This window comes from Lactuca serriola, chromosome 9, assembly GCF_051521515.1.
Source record: "Lactuca serriola cultivar US96UC23 chromosome 9, Lser_US96UC23_V15, whole genome shotgun sequence".
NCBI classification, from domain to species: domain Eukaryota; kingdom Viridiplantae; phylum Streptophyta; class Magnoliopsida; order Asterales; family Asteraceae; genus Lactuca; species Lactuca serriola.
The window spans coordinates 14,506,010-14,528,411 of NC_136416.1; the positions used below are offsets into that span (position 1 = coordinate 14,506,010).

Below are 22,402 nucleotides of genomic sequence, written 5' to 3' on the forward strand. Positions count from 1 at the left end.
TTACGATTTCAGTGCTAGAGTTTGCGCTTACTAGTATCTCCATGATTTTAAACTTGATTATTTTAATAAAAAGTAATATATAAACAAGCATTGATGGTCTTGTTAAGATCATATACATAAAATACAAGAGATCACAGGTGTAAAAATATAATAGATCAAAGTTCTAACCTAGTATAAAAATATGTAAAAAAAATAATAACTTGCAAATGGTTATCAGTTCTTTAGATTTTTTTTGAACAACCGAATTTCATTAAAGACTAGCAAAGGGTTAGAAAACACAAAACATTACAAAGAATTACTAAGGGTTTTGGATTGTGTTTGTCCATAACGCTTTCACTTTATTGATTCTATTAACATACCACATAAAAAATAATCTACGATACTATCAAACAAAACGATATACAAAGTAGGCTTATCTCTAAAGACCATCTCATTCGGAAACCTCCGGATCACCCAAATAACGACACCAACGATAGCCTCTATAACAAACTTTTTATCTAATCTCAAATTAAACTAATCAATCCATTCAGACACGTCAAAAAATTTATTTTTCAAGAGAAATGACATTAATCCACATGAACTCCTTTCTCCAAAGAGCAGCCGAGACCTTACAAAACCAAAACAAATGATGAAATTCTTCTGGTCGAGCATAAGGGGCAAAACAAGAGCTCAACTCAACCCCTATGCGACTAAGATTCCTTCTAGCTGTTACTATAATAAAATTATAAATAAATTCCCATTAAATAGTAAAAGTAAAATACAAAAACAAAATACACCAGTATTTCTATAAACTGCCCTAAAGTAGACGTATATTGATGTTTTAAAGAAATATTAAGATTCAAATTAAAAAAAAAAGTGATTATTTTTTTTATTCAATGGCGTCCAATTGTATCCGCCAGCGCCATAGCCAATTGTCCTTTCACCAGTATGATTCAAATCTTAATTAACCCACCCTCCCTCACACGCTCTCCCATGTGTCCAAACATCTTTCATTCGATTCAAGTATTGAAACCTACAGTTCTATTCCAATTCATCAACCGAATCTTTTATCTCGATCGATTCCGCTTTTTCGTTTAGTCAACGTGTGAAGTACTACTGAAGCAAATCACTTGAATCACAGAGATAACGAAGAAACTAGGTCATCTTCTGATCTCTACAAGTAGGTATCGTTGTTATGTATCGATTTTAGTTTCCGATTGTTTTTCGTTTTCGATTGGTTGATAAGTTTTCTTGTGGTAGGGTAACTAACGATTACGAACTATCATTAGCTTTTATGATCTGGTTTACTCTGCTTAAATTGGTCGTTGATCGGTATTGATTGCTAGTTACGAACGCGATTTTCGTAAAATTGAGGGATTTACTTGACTTATATTGAAGTTTTGTATATTATTTAATGTAATTTAATGAGGCATCTGCGAGATCATTAGCTTGTCTCAATTCTATTGTTTTTTTTTTTTTTTTTTTTTTTTTTTTTTTTTTGTGTTTGTATAGATTTAGCAGTTTGATTTAGAGGAAGAGCTAGTGCCAGATAAACCGTTACCGCATTAGATTCCTGAAGGAGCTTGCGGGTGATTTTTGAACAGAATTGCTGCAATAATAGTAGTAGTTTGATATCTCTGTCAGTATATCTGTTGGTAGCCGGAGAAGTGTGCTTAATTTTAATTATTAAGAGTGAAGAAGACGTTTGGATTGATTGGTTGCAGTCGATGAAGTAGTTTTTCGATGTATATGCTCAATAAATGGGTGATGATCGGATGCTGAAGGTAAAAGGATTTTCTGATGCAATTAAAATTGATCCCATAATATAGCTGTAGCAATGGCTAGTGAGGCAAGCTCTTCTGGTCAATGGCTTCAGCAAGATTCTGGTTCTACTATATTAAAAGATGGGGTAGTGGTGGTCAAGAGTTCGAATAACAACATATCATTAAGAACCGGTGAAGAGTTTTCCATGGAGTTCCTTCAGGATCGTGGTACAAGAAGAATCCCTAATGGACACGATACAAATGAGAAAATGGTTGGATCAAAAAGTGATGTCAGTGGTAATCTTGGTTTCAATGAGATTAGTGGTATGCTTGGGTTGCAAAGGAGGGAACCTGTAGTTCCAACTGATAACATTTCTGCAAAAGGGCCTCTTTCTATGGCAAGTGCACCAGTCATGTCTCTGCCCCACCGAGCTTCAGGGTCGGGTGCTGTCAATGATTCTCAAAGAGGCAAGATAAAGTTTCTCTGCAGTTCTGGTGGTAAAATCTTGCCTCGACCTAGTGATGGGAAACTAAGATATGTGGGAGGTGAGACACATATTTTTTCAATACATAAGAATATATCATTTGATGAACTTGTGAATCGAACTGGTCAATTTTGCAATCAGCCTCACACAATCAAGTACCAGCTTCCAGGAGAGGATCTTGATGCTCTTATATCCGTGTCTTCTAATGAGGATCTTCAGAATATGATAGAGGAATACAACGGGGTTGGAATTTGTGATGGTTCATCACGACTCAGGATATTCTTGATTCCTCTGACTGAATTGGAAAGTACAGTTTCCATTGAATCCAATGCTAATCTGCAGAATAGTCCAGATTACCAATATGTAGCTGCTGTGAATGGAATAGCTGATGATGGTCTGAATAACTCGACATTCACTTCACACATTTCTGAACCCCGAATATTGGTTGCACAACCTGATCCATCTCTTTTTGTTTCACCTGTTCTAATGCCACAAAATGATCTGATTGATAGCCATGCACAAGTGTACAATGACCCATTATCTGATAGTATTGAGATCCCAATACTCAAGGGTAGAGCTTTTCATTCAGAAAATCGTATTTTACCCCCTTCTGATCCAGTGAATCTGTGTGTGGTGGGATCCAATGGGTCTCAACTGGGTATACCACATGCTTTTTCTGACCCACAACTCAAGGAACATGGATCAACCTCTGCTTTTGGCTCACAAGATGGATCAAATTTTCCTTCTACACTGACCTTTCCACCACCACCACTACCTTCACAGCTGACATCATCCTTCTTTCAGGGGAACTCGGTTGAACAACATGATAACTTTCCTCCACAAATCTTGTTTGAGATGCCAAATTTGAATCATGAGGATGCAATGCACAGCCATGAGACACACCAAGATGTGAAACAAGATTTAAGTCAGAATGTTGGGCTGCAACTCCCAAATATTGTCTCTGCATCAACAGAAAGTAATATAAGAACTACAACGATGGCTCCCAATTACAACAATTTATCTGATGCTGACAAATCCTTGAATGATCTACTCTCTCACCTATCTCATGGTTTAGTGCAACAATCAAGTTCACACCAAAAAGAATCAAATGGCCAAAATCCTAACCTAATTGACGCACTGGAGTCAACACTGCATGATTCTTCCTTGAATCAGATTCCAACAACAGGTGCTAAATTTACAAAAGAAGTGAATCTCATTGATGACAACTTTAATTACACTGAACTTAAACCTGCTGAATTGGGTAATGACGAAAGTCAAAATAAGATACAAAAGGAAATCCCATCATCCAAGGTCAAGGAAGAAATCCAACTGGAGTTGAATGACCCTTTGGGAGATGTGAATGTTGCTATTAGTCATTCACAGTTATTAGGTGCAGTTAGCACTGAGGCTCTCCCTTCAAGTGAAATAGAAGCTGAAGACATTCACTTAGAATCTGACATTGAGGTATGACACTTAAGAAAAAAAAATGAAACAAAATGTTGAGACATCAGTAATTTTATAAACTTAAATTTAGGTATTTCCTTATTATGCAGGATGCTGTAATAGAAAATGGAGGTAGTGATGGCCCATTTAATAATGCATTAATAGCAGAAATGGAAGCTGATATGTATGGTCTCCAGGTACATTACTATTTCTACATATAATGTTTATTTATTTATTTTATTTTTTTTGGAAAGTTGATGCGACAAAAGAAAAAAGCTTTAGTAAGGGGCATTTTGGTCACTTTGGCTCCCACTTGGTTTTATTGTTTCCCTAGTATACTCTTGTATTTCCATATGCAGATAATAAAGAATGCTGAACTTGAAGAATTAAAAGAGTTAGGGTCTGGGACATATGGAACTGTCTATCATGGAAGATGGCGAGGGTCAGATGTCGCCATTAAAAGAATAAAGAAAAGCTGCTTTTCTGGGAGATCATCCGAGCAAGAACGCTTGGTGGGTCCCTTTTGTAATTTCGTTTATCACCGTTTTTTGTATTTTTTTTTTCTTTCTCAAAATGATTATTGTAAGTTGTAACTGTTATATATTCTTATTAACTTCCAACTATGCAGACTAATGATTTCTGGAGAGAAGCTCGGATTCTTTCAAATCTTCATCATCCAAATGTGGTTGCATTTTATGGGGTTGTACCAGATGGAGCTGGAGGAACGTTAGCTACTGTTACCGAATTCATGACACACGGATCACTTCGGAATGTGTTGATAAAAAAGGACAGGTGAATTTACTTTTCTACCCTCGTGCAATCTTTTTTACCTTGTTTAGGTTTTTAATTGTTATTTTGAAATTTAAATATTTATCCAGATCACTTGATCGTCGTAGAAAGCTTATAATAGCCATGGATGCTGCTTTTGGCATGGAATATCTGCATATGAAAAACATTGTTCACTTTGATCTAAAATGTGACAACTTGCTTGTTAATATGCGGGATCCACAAAGACCTATTTGCAAGGTAAGTAGAAGTCGGTATGAGGTATTGTTTGGTATGATGGAATAGGGGAAGTAATTGCAATACTTAACCCATTTTGACTTTTGTAAATTTTGATGACACAAATCTTTTTAGAATAATTTCTCTATTATAGTTAAATTACAAGTTTATCTTGTAAAAGTTTACTAGAAAATATATTTTTATTATAATATCATATGGGTTTTAATGAGCTTTAAATATGTTTAATGTTATGTTGTTGTAAATAAAAAGAAATCATTAATTATAACTAATTAATGTATAAAGTAGAAGTAACATTATACATTGTATGTACCAATAAATGATATAATACAAAATTTTATTTCATTCCTACTTTGACACCCACATTTAGGTAGTGTTTGGTATGAGGGAATTACCGAAGGAATGGTATGGTTCATTCTATTCGAATGAAAAATAAATAGCTCTTTCTTTTGTCTGATGGAATAGAATGGATCACTCATGAAGGAATCTGATTCCTTTCCATTTTGCTATTTTCATTCTATTATTATTATTATTTTTTAAATTTCATGATTTTAGTTAACTTATACATTTATTTACAAAAATCTTATTTGGGTTTTGATGAGGTTTTATTATGTTACATTTATTGTTTTTGTAAATAATTAATTCTATAATTATACCTATACAATATAAAGAATTTTGTTAAAACAATGACTTGTAATACAGCAATCATGCTTTGACCCTTTGTTGCAGGTTGGAGATTTCGGGCTGTCAAGGATCAAACGCAACACTCTAGTTTCAGGTGGCGTGAGAGGAACTCTACCATGGATGGCACCAGAATTGTTAAACGGTAGCACCACCAGAGTCTCTGAAAAGGTTAAAATCCCTTCCATCATCATATCCCCCACAATTAATTTATTTGTTCAAATAACATAATTTTGGATTCTTACAGGTTGATGTCTTCTCCTTTGGCATTACAATGTGGGAGATTCTAACTGCCGAAGAACCTTATGCAAACATGCATTGTGGAGCAATCATCGGTAATCTATTTTTTTATTTTGGTGGGACCAAAAATTACAAATTTTCATTTTTGTTCCTTTACCACTCAATGCACATCAAATACAGTACAACATATTTTTGCTCATGTTATGCGTAACAACTTTATGTGAAATCTTGATTATAGGAGGGATAGTGAAGGATACACTTCGGCCTACAATACCAGAACGGTGTGATCCCGAGTGGAAAAAGTTGATGGAGCAGTGTTGGTCAGCCGACCCCACCGTTCGCCCTTCATTTACCGAGATCACAAATAGACTACGAACCATGTCCAAAGCGCTCCAAGCAAACGGCCACAAAAAACCCCAACACGTATAGTTCCATTCACTAGAGTATGTAGGGGTGAGCATTTGGACCGGACCGGTTTTGGAGAATATTGTGGACCGTGGACCGAACTGGATGAGACTTACTGGGTCCAGGTCCGGTTTTTGGACACGGTTGGATCGGTACAACTTTACTTGCATAGAGTACAAGTCGTTAAAATAAGTTTTTGGGTTTGATACAACTCGTTAAAATGAATATGTTGTTGGGTTTGATACGTTCAAAGTTGTAAAAATGAATATGTTTTTGGGTTTGATACGATACAACTTGTAAAAATGATTACGATTCGTTTTGTGCATAACTAATCTACTTTGATCTATAATATTATCACTTGCATAATTAATTTTCCAAATAAAAGCAACTAACATATAAATCAAGTTCACAAACAAAAGTTAACAATCTTAAGACAAACATACAAAAATATTACCGTAGCACCAAAAATCATATTTTAAATTTTAAAATCAATCAAACTAACAAACTTCATAAACTCATAATCTAATCTTTCATTGGCCTATTTCTGATATCATTGTCATCCAAATCTAGATTGTTTAAAGCTTGTGTAATTTCTACATAAACACAAATAAAAATGTTGTTAGTATTTAATAAAAACTAATAATTATATAAAAAAAACAAAGATTGTAATTTTTTTACCAAAAGCTATATCATATCGTTTAAGATGTCATCAACGTTGTCAATTATCGGATTTGTAGACTTTCTCACCCAATCTTGGGTGCATATCAAAGCTTCAACTATCAACGACGATAAACTAGTCTGATACTCACTTACAACTCTACCACATGTGATAAACGCGGACTAGGACACCACATTTGAGATTTGTATCGCCAATATGTCTAACAACAAAGAAATAAATTGTAACGACATTAATTTATAAAGAAACTATGAAAGACTAAAAAAAAGTACTCAATTTTCGTATCCAAGCAACTGTCGGGAACCTAATCGCGTTTATACTCCACCGCCTGAGAATTGAAAAATCTTTTTTATAATTAATTATATTCTCTTTCAAATAAGTTTGTAACTCGTTATCTACTGGATCTGAGTTGCTACCTCCCGTACAAAGAAAATCGCCGAAAAAATCGTTATCATCATCAACATTATGACTATTTGATTCGCTTCTTGTTGAGATGATCTACCGTTGTCAAATCGTTCCAAGAAGGTCGTAAATAAATTCTCCATCCTATTCTCAACCTCTCGAATCATCTGACGTGCTTTTATGTCTATGCCCGCGGGGGTCAATGACAGTTCTATGTATCCAATCATTTTTTAAATGCATATAACAAAAAGGTGATTTGGTGGTAGAATCAAGTAAAACCGCAAAGTACATAAAATCGTTCATCTTGTTGTATGCATCCCAATACTTGTAGTATTTCGTCTTCATGTATTTTACAATTTCGAGAAACATTGGTTTGGTTGACCACTTTCTTAGATGTATGTCCACATCTAAGACTTTCCAGATAAAAAGATTTACCAAAGGTTTTGATGTAGCCGAAATAAGCTCTGTTTTTTTCTTGATTTTTTCAAAGAACTTCACCATTTTGGTTACAATTTTAAAGTCATAATTTTCCAATACTCTACCGAGATCCTTTTCATATGATTTATCTGTCAAAGATACATAAAATTCAGAATTATAGTCTAAAATAATAGTTGAAAAGCTGAAATATTTCAGTTTTGATAGCTCAACTTTGAAAGACTATAGCTCATTGAATATAATATCAAAATTAACAAAATTATAGTCTAAATTCATCTAGAAACTGTAAATTAAACGTTAGAAAAAACCACTTGTCAATCCGACTTAAAACGAATGAGTTATGATTGTTTAAAAATTTTCACAGATTAAAATTTTTAAGAATCTTGTTGAAAAGCTGAAATATTTCAGCTTTGGTAGCTCAACTTTAAAAGAATGTAACTCATTGAATATAATACTAAAATCAACAAAATTATAGTCTAAATTCATCTAAAAACTGCAAATTAAATGTTGGAAAAAACCACGTGTCAGTTCGACTTGAAACGAATGAGTTATGGTTGTTTAAAAAATTTCACAAATTACAAAATTTTAAACATCTTGTTGAAAATCTAAAATATAACTTAAAAATAAATATTACATCTTATGCCAAATTCCATAAATGCCTCTCATACACTACAAGAAAATAGCCCTTTAATGACGCGCAAACAATGACACTCGCTGATAGACGACGCGCATTTGTAAGTGCCCTAAAAGATAATGTTAGTTTTGCAAAATTTGAAGGATAGAGGGCACACATTTTTGCGCGCCCTAAAATTAGTGTCAGAAAAGAAAAAAAAAGAAATGCGGAGGGCACCTTTCATAAAATGTGCGTCATGTGAATGTGTCGCTTTATAATTTTAAGTGAAACACGCGTTTTAGGCGGGAAATGAAATCGACGAAAATTACCCCCGCCTATTGAATCCCAAAATTAATCCCCCCGCCTCTTCTACTTAGCAAGAAAAAGCCCTAGGTCCGTCATCTTCATCTTCAGTATCATCAAACATCTCGTTCATCGGATCTCTACTTGATCTCCTTCTTATCAGTATCACCAAACATCTCATTCACCACCTCCGCCCTATCAACATTCCCTTAATTTCAATTTGATGCAGGTAATACACGACCAACTGTAAGTCTCTCTCTCTCTCTCTCTCTCTATCTCTCTCTCTACCCCTACTGTTCAACAACAACCTAGACACCCACCACCCCTCGTCTTCTCTCTGGTTCACCACGGCCACCAATGAAGCCCCATTGTTTTATCCAAAATGGGCCCAAAATCATGAACATAATCAAGCCCTCTTGGAATGAAAATCTTCCCGCCCAAATAGTTCTATTGCCGACGTATCGTAGCCATTTATAAGTCGATTTCCTTACCCCAATATCCCCCAATCGCAAACGAATCAAACCCTAACCCTAGATTTTTTGCTAACTAGGTATGTTTTCTTCCTCTTTTTCCTCGATGTCGACTCTAATTTTTTTCATTTACAACCATTTTCGCTTCGATTTTTGACCTAGTTTGTTGTTTCGGTTGTTTCATTCAGGATCAAACGATGAAAGGAAGCAAATCAAGCGGTGCTACGAGGAAAGCCGATACCAAGTACGATTTAATCTAAGTATGTTTAAAACATACCATCTGCTAGGGTTTAATGTTGTATTTTTTTTTCATCTTCAATGAAATTAGGTTTTTGTTCTTCCTCAGGATCATGATTTCGGTACTTTTTAACAATTGTTTGTTGTAATTTTAGGTTGGCTGTAAAGAAGACTGCAGCCAAGGGGAAAGCAGCTAAGGATCCCAATAAACCCAAGAGACCCGCTAGCGCCTTCTTTGTGTTCATGTTAGTAGCTGTTCTTCGTTTATCACTACCTTCATGTTTTACTTCCATTTCCAAAGTTTAAATATTTTTCCTCTTGTTAATGTTATAAAGGGAGGACTTTAGAAAGCAGTTCAAAGAAGATCACCCTGACAACAAATCTGTTGCTGCTGTAAGTGATCTTCCTTTTTGCCTTTTGTCATCGAAACTTCTTAAGCTTTGTTTCAAGTATTCTGTATCTAGATTGAGTTGAGTTTGTGTTTTTAGATTTTGATTTGGATTTCACTTGTGTATAATTATCAGGTTGGTAAAGCTGGTGGGGCAAAATGGAAGTTAAAACTATACTAGTGCTCTCTTTCCTTGGTTTTCATACTTATTATTATGATCCAGTTTCACTGAGCATGGTCGAACAAGCTGCAAAGCCACTTGCAAGGCCTGTAAGAGTAAGGCCCTGTTTTGTTTCTTGTCATTAAGTGATGTCTGGATAAATAATATTATAAGATGTTGTTATTATTTTTTAAGGTTTGGGTTTTAGATGCTACACCTGGAAAGGTACGTGCAGGTAGAGACGGAGATGATCATCCTGCTGAATTGATCATTTCTCTAAGAGCATTGCCTAACCAGGTGTGTTTTGTGTTGCATAAAGAGTAACGACTTTTTTTTTTGGTTATTTTATAAATATCTAACTATATATTGTCCCATGATCTCACGTATTCACTTTCATATGCAATCTTGATGTATCTCATATACATGATTCTTGTTAAACTTTTACAATCTTAATTTTTCTATTATCTTTTTTCAAGGAAGGTCACATCAAAAATGGAGGTCATCAGTGGTCTTGTGCGTGAGGGGTTTTTGAATGATGTGGCTCAGGTAAATCTTTTTTTATAAGACAAATAATAAATCTATTTTCATCTTCATTTACTATTTTTCTTTCTCATTGTAGAGGGACCTGGGCTCACAGTTGGTGGCCAGTATATTTGAACTCGTTTGCAATCCTTTTCTGCTTTCCGCCAGTGGGGTGATTCTGAACAGGTATCTAACATTCAATATCAACATATTTTAATTAAAAAAACTTAATTTTTTTGATGATGAAATTAAAGAATTTGCAATCACATCACCAGATCGAAGAATACGTATATTTTGGTATAGAACTGGTAAACTAAGACGTGTCTATGATGAATCACTTGAGGTAAGTAAATTTACTCTTTTGCCCTCAGTTTCATGACATTTAAACGTATATATCCTTAACTATTCTGAAGATTTAACCTAACTTTGGTTTGTTTAGAATGCTCAAGATCTTCAAAGAAGCGATGTTCCTTTGTATCGATGATGCAACCAAGGGTAGGGATGTCTTTAAGGAAAAGCCTCCTCCTGATGAACTTATGGCTGCATCAGATATTGGAAAGTCTGTTACAACATCTCTTCCAGAAAATGTCTGTTACAACATCTCTTCCAGAAAATGTGGTAAGTAGCCTACTTTTTGCTTTTAAAATGATTTATTTGATTTTAATAAATAATAATTAATATCCTTGATGATATATATATTTACCAGATTATGCACACAACATTTCACATATTATTTTTTTGTTTTTTGTATGCCAAGATTCAATTTTTAATATTTTTTTATACCTTGGCAAGATTTATTGACTTTCCAACTCTGTTATAACATAAGGAGTGTTGCCTTTCTAGACTGAATAGACCATCTAAACGAGACTAAATGACCATTAAAAATGCTAAAAATGAAAAAAAAAATACGAGTTATAAACTAACCTTTGGAACATGGATGAAAACCATCCTTTCTTCTTTGAATCTACTTTCTTATTTGTCTCTGCTTCATCATCATCTGTGCATCATTCCTCTGATTTTTGTTTATTCAACTACATTTATAAAGATCTTGTCATATTTTTTTATGTTTTTTTTTTTACTTTTCAGCTCTAGTGGAAGCTCTGTCTGCATTAGTTCTTGTTGTTCTGTTTTTTGGTTCAAAAATTTGGAACTGCAAGAGCGAGCTTTTTGTTCTCACCTATTATGGGTGCATGGACATTGACTACTCCTTTTATTGGAATTTACAACATCATATATCATTACCTTTCTATTTTCAAGGCAATATCTCCACATTATATCTATCAATTCTTCTCAAGGAATGGCCATGAGGGATGGTTGTTGCTTAATGGTATGGTCCTTTGCATAACAGGTAAGAGCTTTCTTCCTTTTTTTTTCTTTTTTTAATTTTTTTCTGTTAAATTTATGGATGGATAAATGATATCTGTCTCTTGAAAGTAATGAATGAACATATAGACTGGTTATTTATTGAGTAAATGACCATTTTACCCTTCTACCTAGAAGTGATGCTGAATAGAGGTTAAGTGTTTTTGAATTGAAGTTTTAAATGATAAAAATTACTATTATTTTTGTTGACAAAACTACAAAATTGGTTTTGGTCCCTGAAAGATTTGAAATGACTGTTTTGCCCTTTTAATTTATTTTTTTATGTTTTTTCATATTTGTTTTAATATTTTATTAATTAAAAGTAAAAGGGAAAAATAGCCATTTCAACTTTCTTAGGACCAAAACCATAGGAATTTCTTGATTTTAGAACAAATCAATAAGAGTATGTTACTATTTTTTGCATTTAACTCTCTAAATAAATGATTATTTATTTTTTAGATAGTGTTTTACCTCCTCAAGTTTTGATCATTAATTTGATTGCTAAGTGTGCTCATAAGGGCACAGAAGTTAGCTTATAGTTCTCTTTCTGCTTTTCTACTCTTTTAATCCCAATCTGTCCTAACTATTTCTCTACGCCTGTTCATACTACTTCTTAAGGTATGGGCAATTGCAGATTCTAGACGACAAGGCTTTCTTGACTTCAAAGAGTTTATTACTACAATGCAGGTAGTTTTTTTAGCTTTATCTTCTTTCTCTTCTATCCACCATTTCTGTATACATGACCCTTTTCGGTGTGTGTGGTGATTGTAGTTGATTTCTATGGCACAAGTAGGACACACATTAAGTAGCGACCTCTTAAATTCTGATGGTAAGCTGTGTAACCACATCATCTTTTCTTTACACTTTTAACATGTAAATATGTAATATTTTAACCTTTGATTACCTTTCTTGTGTTCATGTTATCTTACAATGCAGTTGATTATGAAAATTTGAAACCACCTGTTATGGATAGTCTGGATGTCTTACTAGCTGTATGTATACCTTTCTCTCACCTTAGCTATATGCATGCCACTATGAGCCTAAAAACTAAATATATTTCTTGAAAGTTAACATGTTTGTTAATGTATGCAGAAGAAAAAGCGTCCAAAAAGTGATCCTTAAACTAACGGTAGTCCTGCAGTTGAAATAGAAAACTCAGATCCTGATGTTATGGGGCCTCAAAAGGTTTATAAAATTTATTGTGTTCATTATTTAAAGACATCATTTAAGCTTCATTTATATAAAGAATTAAAGATACATTTGATTATAATCAAGATTAAGGGAGACTTGTAATCATGTTTGGCATTCCTTTCCAGTAAGAAACAGAGTTGTATGATTATTTGTTAGTTTTATAGGAATGTATAACACATGTTAGCAATGTATTATTTTTGTTTAACATTTGAATGATTCTTTGTATGACATTATAATTTGTGCAATTTATTTTATATTATGCAATGGATTGTATTTTTTGTATATGGTATTTTATTTCTATTATAAGAAATTAAATGAAAATTTAATTTAAAAATTAATAAATATATAAATTTATTTTTTTTAAACATTTAAATTTACGATACGCAAAAATGTATGTCATCTTCATTTATGACATGGCCTTTCTTGACAGGGGCTTTCTTGATACGCATTGCGTGTCATTAACACGCGCGTCGTAAGGTTACGACACGCGAATGCGTGTCGTCTTCTTTTATGATAGGGCCTTCCTTGATACGCATTGCGTGTCGTAACCGCGCGTCGTAAATGCGCGTCGTCTCTCTTTATGACAGGGCCTTCCTTGACACGCATTTGCGCGTCGTCTGAGCGTTTTACGACGCGCAATGAGCGTCGTAAAAGGCCTTTTTTCTTGTAGTGATAACTGGTATGCGGACTTCAATAACTTGAAATTTGAGTTCCATCGGGTAGGGGTGTCACCACATAGAAACTTCTTCGTTTGTAAGCCACAATCTTTCATCGCGTTCTTGAACTTGTTTATTCTTTGTGGTGACAATCTAATATACCATACCTCTAGTCAATCAAGGAAGTGATAAAGCTAAGTCTGAGAGTTCCACCTCGAACACTGGATCATCAGCTGCAAAACTTGCTAATCCAATTGCCTTTTGGAACTCCGAGACAATGTTGCAGCTACAATCTAAAAAGTGGAATCTCTAGACAAGTCAGTTGCCCAACTTTACTCCAAAATTGATGCCAAAGTGTCTGGTCTCGACACAAAGCTTGATGCCATTCTCCTCTCCCTATCCGAAGTCAAGAAAACAGGGCCCTCGGATGCAAAAATGGGAAGAACAGTTGGATCAACTCATTTCCCTCCGACTCAACCACACCATTGAGGAGGTTAAGCAAAAATACAACTCAAGTCTGGACTACTACCTTGAAACAATCACTACTATGCTCAAGGTTCATGATGACATGATCTACGGCACCAATGAGCTGATAAAACAAACCCATGTCCGGCATGAAAAGCAAATTCAAAGGATGGAGAAAGAGATTAAGAAGAAAGACGAGATGAATCATATAATGCAGCAAGTCCTCATCAAACTCCTCCGAGCATGTTAGAATATAGTGGACTTTCCGAACAACAAGTTCAATTAAATGCTTTTAATTCTTGCCACTTTATTCGACTGCTTGAAAGCTCAGGCTCCAATCGCTGAAGCCTATGATGCCCTCACATTGCAGATGAACACCAATTTACAAAAGGTGTTTGACAGGCTCTCGGAATTTCAAAGCTCAGCTACACTTGCCTCGGTTGTAGGGCCATCTGATGTAAGAGGGGGAGAAGGACCAAGAAAAAGAGATCATACCATCTCCTGGAAGCCTGCCTTGGAATTTAAACTATGAGATGAATCTGACGATGATGATGTTCAAATTGTGTCCACAGGTATTCCTTATGATGATGATGAATAAATTGATTACATCACAAATGCTGTGATTGGAATTGAAGATCCAAGGAAATTTCTGGCGAAATCTCTCTCAGAGGAAGAACGAAGGATATGGTCTGCAATTACCTAGCCATCATCCTTAGCTGATGTTTTACATAGAAGCTGTGAAGTGGCCAAGGCGAAGACTAAGCTCACAATTGAAGCATTCCGAGCTACCCAATCGATGTTGCCTCTGATTCCCTCTCCGAGAATAATTCCAATTGATGAAGGCTCTCCACTTCGGAAGCCTGACAGCATCCCAAAAGAGCCTCTCATTCCTTCACCTCCTGAGTTCAATGTTGGTGAGAACATTCAACAAGTCATTGATGGCTTGAAGAAACAAGACAAAGGCAAGAAGCCTATCTCGGAAACCCAAAGATATGAACCAACTGCCAAGAAGTCCAAAGTGTGGTCTCAAGCACAAATAGATCAAGCCCTTGAAGAAAACATTAAAATTCAAGCTCTTAAAGACAATCCCAATCCAATGCTAGGGCTTTCCCCACTCTTTCGTGATGGAATAATTCATGATTTGGACATCGTGCCATTCATGTATTATGATCTACAAACCCAAGACTCGGACCAGATTGATCTCCCCATCTCGTCCTTTGGCAAGTTCTACATCAAGTTTGCTCCTCTCCACCCAGAAGATGATCCTTAAATTATCATCAGAACCGAAAGAGAAAGATTGAAGACATTCTATTATGTGAATGCTCAACCATAAAAGGAAGTGTGGTCTCGGAAAAGAATCACAAAAATATATGGTTTTGGACAAAAAGTTCAAAGTAAATTCGAAATGAACCGCATGCTGTACAAATATCACTTCTATTGAAACAAGTCAAAACAACTCACCATCTCAGACGCCAACTTCCCCTCCATAAATCCAAACGACATATTAACTATTACTGCACATTTCCAGATTCACCAAGACAACCAAATGAGCATTGTTGCCTATAGTGCTGCAATGAACTACTTGAAAGACTATGTGGCTGAATTTTGTCAATGTGACTTCAAACTTGCTCATTTGTTCGTAACTGAAAAATTTCTGGAAAATATTGACTACAAGTTGCCTAAAGCTGAAATTCTTGCTGAAGGACCAACTGATGAACCGATGTTAGGATATGTCTACTTGCAAAAGAAGACAAACAAGAAGGACTTCTTCCGAGTCCTAAACAAGCATCTCGTCCCCTCCAAAGCTCTTCAAAAGTTTATAGAAAATGCATCCAAATCAGAAGCCCCGTAGCATGTGAAGTCCAAGTTCATAAGTCAACTTCAATGGTATCTGGAAGTCCGAGATTGGATATATAGAGCTTATGTGTTCATAAAAGAAGAAGCCAACTAAGCTGACTTGATTGTTAAGTTCACTTTGGGGAAGATTATTGGAACCTGAAAAGTGAACCTCTAGAAATCACAAGTAATGAAGATCCGAAGTCAACTGAGTCTGAGATAGAGATGTAGTATGAGGTGGAGATCATTCCGAGATGAAGGCAGTTCCGAGATCCACAAGCATTTAATGTTTCTTGTCTTATATTGATGTAACGTTTCATAGGACTTTTCTTTATGTATCTTTTAGATAATTAGATTGTCAGTGACTGATTATTATCCAGACCTAGGGATGTTTTCTAGGATGTACGTGATGGGTTTTGGTCATAAGAATATCCTATGTGCTCATACAAACCCTAATGCTTGGATCTAGATTTCTCTATTGTACATGCAATTCATCCAAGACTATAAACCCTAGATCTAGCATATGATAATCAATATAACATATATATTAGGGTTTAGATCATACCTTGATTGTTATGTTGCAATAACAATCTCAAATCCTTCTTGTATTGAATTTAGAAAGCTTAGAGTCACAAATGTCACTCCTCTAATGGTTCACAAACACCAAGAGCAAGAGGATGAAGAAGAGAAGAGAAGGAGGCTGCCCAAAATGTGTGGAAACCCTAGAAGAAGTCTTGTCCACGTTTTTGGGCATAAGGGTTCTTTAAATAGTGAGGCTATTAGGGTTATCTAACAAGGAAACCCTAATTTGGATGCTTAGGCCCTAAGCAACCCATGGGCTCCTTCCTTAAAGGCCCTTGGACGATTTCTAATGGGTTTCCCCATAGAATTCGTCCACCCCTTTAATTATGGAGTCCATTAGCTCAATATTCAACTATCATACAATTGACAGTTCAAGTCCCTTAAGTTCAATTAATGTCTTTTAGTCACAAACTTAATTCTTATTAATTCTTGACTAATATTAATTAAACAATATGATTTCTCCTTTAATATATTATTCTCATAATATATTAATAAATCATATTTAATTCTTTCTCTCCATTATTCATCCTATCAAGTTGCTTTGGTGAAGGCAACCCAAAAGGACCATGCACCATCAGGTCAAGTACATACCAAAATAGTTATGGACTTAGACACTAATCCAACAGTCTCCTACTTGGATAAGTCTAATAACTATTCTGTGTATGACTTCAGATCCTGATCTGCAATCGTAGCTTTCCAAAGCCGTTGTCAACTCTGATCCTATCAGATACACTTATCCTTTAGATAAGGGATCATATATTCCTCCATTCTAGATATCGTATAGACTGAGACATGGATCTAAATCATTCTCTCTGTCTATGTGCTGTTTCCCGAATTCAGATTTATGACGACTGACAACAGACTACAATTTGAACACATCAAATTAGTCCCGGCTTGGCCAAGCACTTAGGTGCCATCACTAAATCATCGAGGGGCCCACATATATCGCTTTTATCCTACTTTGGATAAAAGGAATGGATAAACTTTGACTCAATGCTCGCTTGCACTCACTCACCAAATCACACACAACAATATGTTTTATAACACCAAGTTACTGGTGCGTTTACATATTATCAATGTGCAACCGATTCGCAAGATACAACTCACACATCTTGGTTTCAAGAATATAAGATGTTATCGTGTCACTAATCACTTATGATAACAATCCATGAAGTGATCCAAGTGAGCGTGGGTTTAATCCAATGCTCAAATCATATTCATAAGCACTCATGAACGTTGTAGCAAACATTTGCTTATGTCTAATTCTCTTTAGATAATCCACACACCAATTCATGACAGTCTTCATTCATATCTACTTCCAACATATGAACGATTGTGGCCCGTTTGAATAATTTGACTGTTCTCAACCAATTAAATTATTCAGGAAGTCAAAACATGCAAAGTGAAACACAAGAATAATACTAATCCCATATGACCTCAAACCTTTGAGTATAAATAAAACACCTTTTATTTATCACCATATCGATTACTCATTATTTGTTGTTTCGGGTAATCAACTTCTTATTTGAATTACAACACTTTTCCCATGCTCTTAGCATGCACACAATGTTTACCTACGGTTCTTACTTTGTGAAATAGATCACATTTCCAATCATACTCATTTCACAACTCCTATTCCATTTTCATAAGTGAAAGAATATCAAATTCTTGCCACTTATGGAATATGTTAGATTCTAACATTTTATGCAATGATCCTTTTGTAATGTCACCGCACTAAAGTCACAATGACTATTGCTAATGAAATTACAAAGTCCTCTATCGGAGATTGTTACAAGACAATTCCATAGATGTGATGTCTCTCACTCAAAGTACATTCCTTTGAACATCATTTTGCATAAAATTTCTAATATGGACATTGATTCTCAATATCCAATTCCCAATATGGAAACCTTTCCATACTTACCATCTGACAACTCATTCTCAATAGAATCTTATCTATTCATAATAATGTCGATATGGTCCATCCAATATCATGCTTCCAACTACTCACAAGCGACCAATCCTCGGCGAACTTTGGATTGTCCTTTGATAGTTGTCTAATTATCTTAGTCAAAACCGATTCTTGTCCTTTTCCCTCTAAATGCACTAGACATTTGGAAAATTTTAGAATGGTCAAATATTATAGCATTTGCCATCGATCCTATACCCGAAGCGTATGCGACACGATGGATAATGTATTACATAAAGATTCGATACTTTATCAATCTTCTGCCATAATATTTTATGTGCTACCTTCTCTCAATTCGAAATATGAAGAGGAATGCCGTAATCATAATCGAATTTTTAAGAACGCACTATGTTTCATTGACTTAATTTATTAACATTCCATAACCTAAAGCCTTTAGATTTGAAATGAAGCATAATATTCTCTCCCTTAATTATAGCAAAACAACTTTACAACCATTGCGACTTTGCAAAGTATAACTCTTGTTTTCTATAATTAATATTGCTAACTTGCAATACTTGCCTTAATAATCATGCAATCATAACATTTATGCTCCCACTATCACGATGATTATTATAAACATAACACTTATGCTCCTACTAGCTTTGACATGTATTCAGAAACAACTTAACTTTCAGAAAAACAATGCCTATTGAATTTCTTTAAGTTCATATTTCTAATACCCAATGCTTTGATAATCTTTTATCAATGCTTCTTAAACTTATACACCTTTGCCTTAGATAGGTCATATGTTTGTCTTAAACAATTCAGGGTAATTGCCAAATCTCATAATTCGAATCATGGAAAGGGATACCGTAACCATAATCGAATTCGAGAATACAATTTCACAATCACTATCTTCTTAAAATCTTCCTTAGTGAAAGCATTTCCTCACAGTCATTTTAATGAAGGAGGAAATCTTATGACACTTCGATTTTAATGGTGTATGTGTTCCTATCCATGTGAATTTGTTAAAACCAAAGTTTATGACAAATTCAAACTCATATGGACCGAGCCTTCTCAATCTTGATTTCTTGCCTTATGGTAACACGGCTGCCCACCATGTCTTCCAAGTAGTTAAGCAGCTCACCCTTTCCTATCAATGTACTTTCAATTGATCAAGGTCCTTGCCTTTTATGCATTCAAATGAGAACTCATAGAACTCATATACATAATTAACTTGATTGGAACGGCACAGAAACAAGATAGTGTCAACACGATAGGTTGTAAACCTCAAGTCGTGTGCTAGTGATGATCGATAAGGTTTATTCTTGATTTGTTCTTGAAACCTTTCAAGACCATTAATACTCCCATTGACTCCTTGACATATAAGATTCTCTTGTCAATAAACATTTCTTGACAAACAAATATTCAAGAGTTAGTGTAGCCTTTATCAGGACAAAACATTTCATAAAATTGGTCCTAGTTGGTCTTTGTCTTGTCCAAGACATCACAACTTACCAATTTCAAATGTGTGAGAATAAGAAAACCTTTTTCCAAATTCTACATTTGATGAATGTTATAAACTTTCTTTATACTTGTCACTCAATATTACAATCTTAACTCTAAGACTTGTTTTGGAATGAAGTATGATTGACTTCTTGATTTAACCATTTCTTCAATTATTGATTCCTCTTCTCAGATATACAATTGTACTAAGACTTACTTAGAGGATCAATTGAGATATGGTTCTTAATCATTAAGTCATATCATAAAGCATAAAAGGCACTCTCCCTTCTTCTTAGAATAGAGAAACTTTTATCTTTCTGCCTACTTGATTCTTCTTATTCGTTTTGCTATTGATTTAAACTCTTTGAATCAGTTCAGAATTACACTTAATCTTATAAGTATAATCATATTTACTAAACCTTTAGTAAACCATGACGAATGTCTTTGTTACTCTTATGGTGGACTTGATCAACACACAACTTTGTGTACTCGATTTCCTAGTCCTTCACTTGACACTTTGTCAACGAATTAGCCTAATTTCCAAATATGAAATTTCTCATTCATCGTGCAACCAAGTTGCATGATTCCAAGTTTCTATCCAATTGAAACTTGGGCGATGTGAAACTCTCCCTATTTGGTAAATTTTTAACATTTCCACTATTAACATAATTAAGAATCTTATCCATTCGTTGTAGAAATATGCAAACATCAATTTTTCATAACGATTTCATTGTAAGGAAATAAATAAATAAATAAATGAGTCAAAACAAAATTTATTTTATTCATAAAAGTAGCGGAAAACATTTGTCATTACAATTCAAAATCAACTGAAAAACTATGTAATCAAATATTCCTAACAACTCTATCATAACTTTCTAAGCTCAAAATCTAATCTTCAAATCCATGCGATCGAGATCCATATTTTCGTGATTAGATTCATCTTGCTCTTTCATCAAGCTTCCTCTCTTTTCACTGATCCTGCAAAACATTCAAATGCAATCTTATCACATCATGTATTAAGAATCAACAAATTGGAACTTACACTACAAGAAAAATAGCCTTTTACGTCGCGCAAACCACAACACCCGTTGATTTATGTTACGCCAAGGAGAGTGACGTTCAAAAAGTGTCATCTCTTCAAAAAATTTAAGGATTTAGGTCACGCATTATTGTGTGCCCTTAAAATAACGTCATACGAAAAAAAATTAAAAACACGGAGGGCGCTGTATCTTAAATGGGCGTCGTCTATGAGTGTCACATTATAATTTTAATGAAAAGCGCGTTTAGTAGATAGGGGGAAAATGAAAACCCTAAAATTTTGAACACCCGCCTTCTTTTTTATCCTCCACTTTTGCTTCCTTCTTGCCCTAATTAAGATCCTTTCTTCCCCCTCCATAGATTCGACTGCCGCCTTGCCTAGTTATCGACACTCCTTCCTTCGTTCCTCACTTGCCTTCTTCGCCTGACAATATCTCAAGAAGTACAACTCCGAAAGCGTACAAGTCGGACTTATGTGTCGGAACTCCGGTAGACTAAAATTCAGGCGACGTGTAGCCTCATGTGCCCTAGAATTTCACGAATCTTGAATTTGGCTTACTTGAATCTCGTTCCAAGCTTAAACTTAAACCCTTTTAGCATAGCTACTCTCTTTTACGAGCCTTCAACAAGAACCAGGATTTCATTTGAGTCAGCAATAAAGCGCTTAGGTGGCGAAGTTTTAACAACAGAAAATGCACGCGAATTCTCTTCTGCTGCAAAGGGAGAAACACTTGAAGGTGGTGCCTTCTTTCATCTTCTTTCTCTCATTCTGAGTTTATTTATTTATTTATTTATTTATTTATTTATTTAGATTCAGATTCTATTAGAACTGTGGAAGGGTATTCGGATATAATTGTAATGAGGCATTTTGAAAGTGGTGCTGCCAGAAGAGTAGCGATGACAGCTAACATTCCTGTTATCAATGTTAGGGATGGTCCAGGTCAGCATCCTTCTCAGGCTCTTCTTGATGTGTACACGATTGAAAGAGAGATAGGAAAGCTGGATGGAATCAAAGTCGCACTTGTTGGGGATCTTGCAAATGGGCGAACAGTTCGCTCTCTTGCATATCTTTTAGCCAAATACAATGATGTCAAGATCTACTTTGTCTCTCCGGAAGTTGTAAAGATGAAGGTATGCAGTTATTATATATTATATTATATGTATCTGAAAAGAAGGTGTGAATGTCTTGATGGATTAATTTAGGTGGACATCAAAGAGTACTTAACATTAAAGGGAGTTGAATGGGAAGAAAGTGTTGATTTGAAGGAAGTGGCATCGAAATGTGATGTGGTGTATCAGACTCGCATCCAGAAGGAACATTTTGGAGAGAGAAGCGATATTTATGAGGAAGCTCGTGGGAAATACATTATTGATAGAGATGTATTGGGTGTCATGCAGAAACATGCCATTGTCATGCATCCTCTCCTTAGGCTTGATGATGTACAAATTCTTGTCTTGTTTTTGTTTTTAGTTTTATATATAATATAATATAATTAAGTAGAGTTTTGTTTGTGAATTGTAGATAACAGTGGATGTAGATGGGGACCCAAGGGCTGCTTATTGTAGACAAGCTAAAAATGGACTCTACATTAGAATGGCTTTGCTCAAGCTCTTACTTGTCGGTTGGTGAATGGT

At 35.0% G+C, this 22,402-nt stretch overlaps 3 protein-coding genes across 5 annotated transcripts; all 3 read left to right on the plus strand.

The window, feature by feature from the left end:
• The first annotated feature begins 906 nt into the window (after nt 1-906).
• On the plus strand, nt 907-6,382 carry LOC145076762 (RAF-like serine/threonine-protein kinase 20). Of its 3 annotated transcripts, none has more exons than XM_079022556.1 (9): nt 907-1,163; nt 1,492-3,691; nt 3,781-3,867; nt 4,030-4,182; nt 4,299-4,462; nt 4,549-4,696; nt 5,420-5,542; nt 5,619-5,706; nt 5,850-6,382. In XM_079022556.1, exons 2-9 carry the CDS (start codon nt 1,817-1,819, stop codon nt 6,038-6,040), a joined length of 2,829 nt encoding a protein of 942 aa, XP_078878682.1. In that variant the 5' UTR covers nt 907-1,163; nt 1,492-1,816; the 3' UTR covers nt 6,041-6,382. The 3 variants fall into 3 exon arrangements, with proteins under 3 accessions (XP_078878682.1, XP_078878681.1, XP_078878683.1); XM_079022555.1 differs by having other exon boundaries at nt 907-1,159; XM_079022557.1 differs by having other exon boundaries at nt 907-1,138.
• A 2,566-nt stretch (nt 6,383-8,948) lies between these two features.
• LOC145074867 (HMG1/2-like protein) lies at nt 8,949-9,799 on the plus strand. Its single transcript, XM_079021195.1, has 5 exons — nt 8,949-8,995; nt 9,104-9,159; nt 9,308-9,397; nt 9,488-9,545; nt 9,677-9,799. The coding sequence occupies exons 2-5, from the start codon at nt 9,113-9,115 to the stop codon at nt 9,719-9,721; spliced, it is 240 nt and encodes a 79-aa protein (XP_078877321.1). The 5' UTR covers nt 8,949-8,995; nt 9,104-9,112; the 3' UTR covers nt 9,722-9,799.
• Nucleotides 9,800-21,287: 11,488 nt separating this feature from the next.
• LOC145075359 (aspartate carbamoyltransferase 1, chloroplastic-like) lies at nt 21,288-22,397 on the plus strand. Its single transcript, XM_079021634.1, has 4 exons — nt 21,288-21,504; nt 21,585-21,898; nt 21,971-22,207; nt 22,290-22,397. Exons 1-4 carry the CDS (start codon nt 21,288-21,290, stop codon nt 22,395-22,397), a joined length of 876 nt encoding a protein of 291 aa, XP_078877760.1.
• The last annotated feature ends 5 nt before the right edge of the window (nt 22,398-22,402 follow it).